The sequence below is a fragment of the Adelges cooleyi genome, unplaced genomic scaffold (assembly GCF_023614345.1).
Source record: "Adelges cooleyi isolate 19-005CV unplaced genomic scaffold, UGA_ACOO_1.1 ACOO_flye_CR_arks_rails_tigmint_CR_PRNA_30, whole genome shotgun sequence".
Lineage (NCBI taxonomy): Eukaryota > Metazoa > Arthropoda > Insecta > Hemiptera > Adelgidae > Adelges > Adelges cooleyi.
Window position 1 is genome coordinate 593,436 of NW_026095971.1, and position 9,055 is coordinate 602,490.

General features: G+C 26.9%; 1 protein-coding gene across 1 annotated transcript in view; it reads left to right on the top strand.

Annotated features, from left to right (window-relative positions):
- The window catches only part of LOC126838371 (Y+L amino acid transporter 2), a 29,314-nt gene extending 20,259 nt beyond the window's left edge, over positions 1-9,055 (top strand). The window contains exons 5-13 of the mRNA XM_050572734.1: positions 1,801-1,894; positions 3,615-3,659; positions 3,743-3,866; positions 4,681-4,784; positions 6,371-6,467; positions 6,532-6,606; positions 6,694-6,853; positions 6,921-7,013; positions 7,591-9,055. Coding sequence (XP_050428691.1) covers positions 1,801-1,894; positions 3,615-3,659; positions 3,743-3,866; positions 4,681-4,784; positions 6,371-6,467; positions 6,532-6,606; positions 6,694-6,853; positions 6,921-7,013; positions 7,591-7,658 — 860 coding nt within the window. The 3' untranslated portion in view covers positions 7,659-9,055. The remainder of the gene's footprint in view (positions 1-1,800; positions 1,895-3,614; positions 3,660-3,742; positions 3,867-4,680; positions 4,785-6,370; positions 6,468-6,531; positions 6,607-6,693; positions 6,854-6,920; positions 7,014-7,590) is intronic.

Consider the following 9,055-nt stretch of genomic DNA (forward strand, 5'->3'; position numbering starts at 1 on the left):
TTAGGAGGTTATACTAGAGTCCAAGCATTAAGTCTCCACAAAACTTTGTGATGATAAACTATAATTATTTATTAGTTTTGTGTATTCCTCATTCCTCATGTCCACGAAATTTTTCATAATCTTCTATAGCAACAATTTTCAAATAGGTACTGCGATTACGTTTATCATATTATTTTAACGTCCATGTTTCATAATTTTAGAATAGAGTATCTGAGCATAACAGTGGTAGTCATTTATAATACTTAAAAACTTATATTTTCAGTAGTTCTTTGCATATATAATAAGAAAGACACATAACAGACTTCAATGATAAGAGAAAACTAAGATTTTTATGATAAAATAAGTTTTTTTCGTCAGCTATTTTTGGATGCGGGTTAGTAGCTACGCTGTCGAAATTGATTATTGTTTTCGGACGAGTACTCTTAGAATTGAATTACCTAAAACAAATTTCAGTTGTTTGGCATTTTTTTTTTTTTTTAAGAAAATTACAATGCTCATTGTGCGTCTAGAACTCGATCACTTTCAAATTACCTACACGACAATTGTTGACAGGTCAGATTAAATTTCAAGCTATTGCTCTCGATCGGTAGACAAAATAAAACGAAGCTACGACAATTTCTTGATTTTCCGTGCCGGCAAAAATATCACTGCGGCGCATAATAAAAAAAATATATACATGTCCGTTTAAAATTCGAATATTTCCACGTGCCGAGATAGTTCAAATACGCAGTGAGTTCTATATAGACACGGTAAATAATAACTGGACACACGTAAATGAACGTCTACGGATGCGGTTTATGTAATAACATATATTTTTTTAATTTATATTTTGTAGTTAAAATATCACACACTACGCGGGTATATATTTAAAACGTGCGCACGCGCGTGTGTTTGTGTGTGTCATTGGTAGAATAATCTTGCACGATTTCCCTTTTAATTTGCAATTGTTCTTTTTTTTCTCGTCAGGCGTTTTGGTATTCGTTTTGAATGCAATTGGAATCTTGTTACAAAAATATAGTCGACATATTGATGCACGAAATTCGATTTCTCGTGTTTTGGCTATTTCCTTTTTTTTCTTTCTTGTATTCATTTAATACATAATACTATAGTTGTATGTATAACGGCGCCATACATTATTTTATTCGTACCTAAAATATAATAATTGCGTGATACCGCCGTAGTGTTAAATATATATTTAATACGTATGTATATGAACAAGTGATGCCATTGTTAAGTACTTCACAATTTACACTAAAGTTAGGAGGTCGGATTGTGGAAGTGCTTGCACATTGGATACGTTTCTTTTTTAGAACCCTTATATATTTATTTATTTTCTATTTCGTCTATGGATTTTAACATAGCTACATTATAGCCATTATTATTTTATTATTAACACTACTTTTATATTACAAAAAACGATTTATTAATACAGTTATACATATATGTACAACATGTATTTTGTATCAATAAGTAAGCGTGTCTGCTGGCAACCCATAATTAAGAAAAATTATTAGACCGGCTATATTATTATAATTTTTAAAAATGATAGGGATTATTTGTTGAACCTATTTAAATTTAAAATCACAAATAACAATAATTATATAAACGTTCATACATTTTGTATTAAATGTTATAATTTAAAATCGTCATCATTAAAATATTTCAAGAAGACAGAACTTGACATAGACTTTAAAATCTTACTAGCGTTTTGTAGAAACAAAGTAATGAATAATAATGGTTAATAATAATAATGTGTCAATGCAATTATACACTTAAGTTGATATTTTTATTATTTTATAGGACATACCGAACATTTTACATTTGAAAATACAAAGACCGAAGTTACCTCAATTTCGCTTTCATTTTACTCCGGACTTTTTGCTTACAACGGATGGTTCGTATTCTAGTATATTCAAATACTAAAATATTAAAGTAAAAAACTGTTATTAATTCCACTGTGAATTTTATAATTAACTTTGTAATTACTTATTAATTTATAAAAAGTAAGTATTTTAAATTGATACATCCCAAATTAATTGAAAGAATTTTTAAGTATATAAGTACATGTAAAATATAAATATACAGGGTGTTGAAGAAAGGTGGATTGAATAGTATTATTTTTATCTGCAAGAATAACTCAACCGTAATTTTCTTCCGTCTTCACTTTTAAATGTTAATAGCACTAAATTGAATTATTCAAAACTGTTAATCGACCAGTCATTACTTTCAATCACTTTAATTTTTTCTTAATTCAAAAAAATGTATAACTTTTTTATGTTACCGCATAAGTTTTAAAAGTGGCGCAGTGCGCTCTATAAAAACCAAAACGTAAATCTTTGGAAGTTTTATAACAATTTGAAATAACATGAGCAAAAAAACGGGGAAGGTCAAAGGTCAAGATAAATTATTACAACTGAAAATGATAAAACCACTTTCAAATAAACGCTATGATTTGAAACTCTAATTTTAGTATTACAAACATGAATAAAAGCATTGTATCTAATGACAATAATGTGTTTAAAAATTTATTTTTAGTATTAGGGTGGATACTTTTAGGGTTGATCATCTGTCTATAATAACGGATTGCCGTTATTACCCATAAATCGTAATAAACAATATACCTAATGAAAATATTTCTAAACGCCTTTTGACTGTTGAATCACATCTTGAAACTGACTATGATCCTTTTTTAGTTTTAAAGCGTAGCTGAGGAGGTATTATTTTTACAATAATGTGTTTTTTTTCTTTTTGTATCACAGTCCGCTAAATTGATTTCTTCGTGTAGTAAATCTACAGATCAGAAATCGTACTTGAAAGGTACTTTATTGGTCCAAATATTTTAAAGTTTATCCCTTCAAAATCGAGAAAAACACCCGAAAATGTACAAATTTTTCAACTTAAAATTACAGCTATTTATACAATTTTTAAAAATTATCGAATTAATTCAAAATTTAAATGAAATATTCTTTAGACATAGTACTATTGATAACCGTTAAAAAACTAAAAATAAATCCTTACTCCCGAAAGAGGTGGAAACTTTTTAATTACTTCGCTTTTTTAATTATTTCACTTAAAACTAGACTAAGTGGGGCTATCACATGTAATATTTTTTCTAATTATTTTTAATTAAGGAAAAAAACAAAAAAAAAATAAGAGGAAATTTACTTTCCCGTAGTAAATTTTTAGGTTGCTTTGTATGAGTGAATTAACGGTCAACAAATATTTTCATTATATTGTTAAAAAAATTATTATTAGCGGACGATTATCCCTAATTGTAAGCACGCTGATACTAAAAATTAAGTTGTAAGCACAATATTGTCATTGCAATATTTTTATCTATATTTGTATTTCTACCATTTACTGATTCGCAGCGTTTTTTAAATTAATTTTTTTACTTTCAGTATACTATTTTCTGTAGACTTGTGACCTCGCTGTACTGACTTTTTACTTTTTAGTACATACTAACTTAGCAAAATAAACTGATAAAAACGTCTGCACGTAAAATACTTTAATTCGGGACAAATAACAGAACTTTTTTCATAGAAAACTAGCACTACTTTATAAGTTAAAATAATAATGTGTAATTTTTTAATATTTATCTTATGATTTTTCAGGAATTACTTGAATTTCGTGATCGAAGAATTAAAAGACCCTATAAGGTTTGTAAATTTGTAATTTAATTATGTGCAATCACATAATATCCTTGGGAAATGTGGAAATTGTTTTATTTTATATTTTTTAGAAACCTACCAAGAGCAATTGCAATATCGTGTGTCCTCGTTACTGTAGTGTATGTCTGCACCAATATAGCTTTTTATACCACTCTGTCCCCACAAGAAGTATTAAATTCGGAAGCTGTGGCTGTTGTAAGCAATTTTAGTATTCATAACAATTTTTTTTAAAAATGTATATTAAATGAAATATAAACACATTATATCAAAATAAAATATCTCATCAGTTTTAGTACACATTTTAGTTAAATTTCATGCATGAACACTTTATAGTTAGTTTGAATTAATTTGTGTACATTCAAATTTTCACGCAAGAACTTCAGTTCCTAACTAGGTTTTCGCTAAAATCAAATGTACAAACCTACTTCAATATTGTATTAACACAAAAATTGAATGTTCCTTGTAGTTTATACGGATAACAAGCAGTTGGTTATTTAAAAGCAATAAATCGGTATTTTCTACACTAAAAACATAAATGTATGTACTATAATTTGTTAAAAACATTACTATTTTTTTTATTGAAATGTTTTTAATGCAAACCCCTCCCCAAAATTGAACATCATAATTCAGTTTAGGAACTTGGAATCTATTGCTTTGTAGAATTATGTATTTCTCGACTCTTTTCCTTATCTATTTTGGTGGTTTGATTCTTTCGAGAAGTATTTCAAATAAGTCCTAATTCTTAAAATTAGTTTTCTATAAACTATGAATTCCTATTTGCCCTAAATACTAAATAGCTTTAAAGAAATATGAATAATGTAAATTCATTATCTTATAAAAATTATTCCGTTTTCATGCAAAACTTAAAAAAAGTTTAATATTTGTATTAAAAACCAGTACTTACATCCGGCCATTAATATTTTCAGCGACCCCATTTGATTCTAAACTATTTTTTTTTTTTAATATGAAAAATATCGTTCCTGTATTGTATAGTAATTATATTTTTCAGACATTCGCTGATAGACTTTACGGTCCCATGGCTTGGACAATACCCGTATTTGTTGCATTGTCAACATTTGGTGCAGTAAATGGTATATTACTGACAAGTTCAAGGTAAAAAATGTTTAGTAATTTAATTTTTACTATAAATTATTTTAATATCATATATATATATTAGTGTGGTCTATATTTTCTTTTAGTCGACGCCTCCACAAAGGCTTTAAATTTAAACAAAATATTTCTCTACTATTTTTATCTTTTTCCCTTTGTCTCTCTATTCCAATGAGAGTCCTTTAATTAAAAAACCATGACCGCCGCAGGCATAAAATATCTTTGGTGGTGATTGACAACTAAATCTAAATCTTCATATTGCAGCCATGTGTTTTTAAGACAACTTTTTAATTTATGAGATAATATAAAATTTAGAATATTTTGAAATATTGTGGAAATTCGGTTATCAATCGGCTCGAAAGATATTTTATGCCGTCGGCGCAGCGGTATGTCTTAGGCGAAGAGTAATAGTAAAATATACTAATTTGCATACGTTTTAAATACTAGTAAAATGATAATATAATATAGAAATCACACACGAATCTAATATTGAATATTCGACAAGTATATATTTGGTTTTACATCAGACTATACTGGTACTATTAAGCTTAATTCGAACCTTGTATAAAAATGTGTATTTTTCTGTATAATTATAAATTTGACGTGCAAACAGAGTGACTTTATGATATCTTTTCAACATTAGTAGCTGACGTAAAATTTCAGAAAAAAAATTTAATTACCATGCTAATGTATATATAAATTAAATTGTAAATATATATTAATATATTTGTACCTTGGGTCATATTTACTTTTGGAAAATTATTTTTAAAGTGTTTACTATAAACAAGGCTATGTGTTTAATTGTTTACACAACTCCTTATAACTTTTTTATAATTTTAGTCAAGACTATCATTCTATAGACAAATTAAATTATATGAAAACTTGGTATTGAGCATTTTAGTTTCAATGTACAGATTAGGGTTGGGACTAATATTCGGATTTTGCGGATATCCGGATTAATTCGGATACGGATATCCGAAATCGGATAATTTCGGATATCCGGATAATTGATCAACTATCCGGATAATTTCGGATATCAAATAATATTTCAATTATCCGTAGAACCAAAATTATCCGAATAGTTAAAAAATTATCCGAATAGTTTCGGATATTCATTTCATTTTTAACCAGCCGAATATATTTTTTTGAGTACTCAAATTTATGTATTTTTTGAAATTTTCAAGGGTTGTAATATCACGTGGATGATTTTCAGATATATCCGTGTCAGTGGTTACCACTGACACGGATATATCTAAAAAATTTAATTTAAAATTGTAAAAATGTAAAATTTAATTAGGTGTCATTATTTTATTATTCGGTATGTTTAAAAACACTGTATATTATTAAGGAATATTTGTCTTATAAAAATGAAATGAATATCCGAAACTATCCGGATAGTTAAAAATTATCCGGATATTTTCGGATATTCGGATAGTTGATCAATTATCCGGGTATCCGAATATCAGGATAGGCCCAACCCTAGTACAGATATACAAATTATACTTTAAGTAGAACAATAAGTAACTTATTTAAATATGTAGTTTATTATATTATGTTTAATGTTAACAATGATAATATGTACTATTAAGGTTATTTTACGCTGGCGCGTGTGAAGGTCAAATGCCACAAATTCTAACAATGATTCAAATTAAACGGTTGACGCCAGCACCAGCTGTTATTTGCATAGTAATTAATTTGATTGAATTAATAATCTAAATAAGTACTAAATCCATATTATTTATTTTTTAAGTGTGCCCTCTCGTTGATATACTTACAAATTTCTAACATCAATGCCCTTATAAACTACGTAGGATTTGCTACATGGGTAAGTAAATGTACCAGTTTTAATTAACTAGAGATCATAGTGCTCGATAATGCAAATCTTGATGATGCAGGGTTATTTAATTTTTAGCTAAGCATTGGAGTATCGGTTTTATGCATACCTTGGCTCCGATGGACTCAGCCTCATCTTAATAGACCCATCAAGGTTAATATGATGTTTCCAGTAATTTATATTGGTGCAACACTTTTTGTTACCGTAGTTCCGATCATTGCAAGCCCAGTTGAAACAGGTAACTACTGTGCATAAAGTTATAAAGAAAAAATAGTTTTAGTAACTAAAATACTATTCGATTACAGGGTACGGTTGCTTAATGATATTAAGCAGTATACCAGTTTACATTGTTTTTATTTATTGGAAAAATAAACCCAGAATATTCAACAAGATTGTCGGTAAGAAAAACCCACGTGTACCTAAATGTATTACAAAACTTCTTTAAAGTATTTATTATTTAGCAAAAATACAAATATAAAATACAGTCCAAAAAATATACGAACTTTTGGTTTTTTGTCGATAAAAGAAATATTGAATAAAATAGATTATAGGTATACACTAGATATGCCATCAATGTATTTTTCAGACCAAAAAAATAGAAATAAAACAATTCTTTCACCTCTTCTAAAAAATAGAGCGTATGATATTTTGGTAAACAAATACTTTACCGAACACCAATTTTTCAATTTTTAGTAGTCGATAATAATTTTAATAGTAATTACAATCCTGGAAAATTGTAGAAAAATAATAAACAAATTTAGAAATTGATCTATAGATTAGGTGGTTCTATACATAAAAATCGATCCGGTAGAAGATGAGGTAGTTAACGCGAGTTAAAAAAAGAAAACGCTTCATTATAAAAACTAATACCTTTTTTACTTTTGCATCGAAGCTAAACTTCGATTTACTATTTAAGTTCGAACTTGTATGTTTTTTTCCAAGCTATTAACCTACTTGTTTTATTTTATTTTTCAGGATGTATAACCCGCTATCTCCAAATGATATTAATGGTGTCTGCGGCAAAATCGCCAGCAAAAGTTTAAAATGTCCTTACTACAACATATTCCAACACGTACTAATGAACCACTACTAGCTCTTATCTTTCTTTTTTCTTTTATCCGGCTTCTAAGAGAAGAAGAAGATATTATTAGTTATAGCTAGTGGTTCATAAGACTAGCTATTAATTATTACTGTTATTATAGATATTATAAAACCTAATCTACAGCCATATATAACATAATTTTAGTTAAATAACTACATAATATAATATTGTAACTAAGTAGTGTATTTATGACCGTTTGCGCAAATTATATTTAAAATTTAAGGGTAGTTTAACTATACCGAAACTATAAGTTAAAGTCTGCATATATTTTAAGTATAGTTGGTGCAAAGACCTTTGCTTTGCAAAGAAGAATTTTAAATTAATTTTCAGACAATATGGAAGCTAACTTTTGTTGATACATTTATTTTTTCCAATGTTATTGATTTTATAATTTATATTGTTATAACTATTTATTGTTGACGTGATTTTGAAGCATGAAGGTTTTTCTAACCAAATAATTTATACTATCTTTATAATGTAAATATATAATTTAGATTTTAAGTTATAATAACGGTTGAATATTTTTAGTCCTTATCAGTATTTAAACAAGACAATAATTATTTTATTATCAATACGAATTGATTTTTTTTTTAACAAAAAATGTTATTAATTTTTTTTATTGTAATTGTTTTTTTTATAATATGTACCCCGTTTATACCTACAACTTTGCATAATGCATGTTACCCTTGAACAGGCTGTGTCCAAAAAGGATTTGCTTATATATATTAGAATTTATGATGCAAGTGTTTGTAATTCGTTGCATTTTTATATTATTTATACTTATCTATTGTTATAATCAATATACACATAGACTATAATAATAATAATATAGGTTACCAACATAAGATATATTGTTCATTCCACATAATAATTTAAGGTTTAAAAAATATGACTGTATAATACCTAAATATTATAGAATAATGTGTGTACCACAATACTAAGAAAGTCGAGAGATAAACTGTACTCAATACTTATTATATAATGCCTATATATTATTGTTTCAATATAGGTAATATTGTAAGTACTTAGAAGTCATTGGAAATGTAATATTTACATTTATACAGTATTATTTGTAATATATAACTGATAGGTTGTTAAAATAATATGGTTTCAATAATTATAAGACTGAAAATCATGCATTTTATTTTAATTATTTGTTTTCAAACAAAATAACTAGGTCAAAATATGGATTTAAAATTTTTTTTTTTAAATAGGTATACAATAAAAATAATATAAATTAAGTTTTAAGACGTTTTTACAAAATTATAATTATTTTCTTGACGCCTAAAATCAAAACTACTTTGGATTCTATACAATAATAAAATATTACTTAAATTA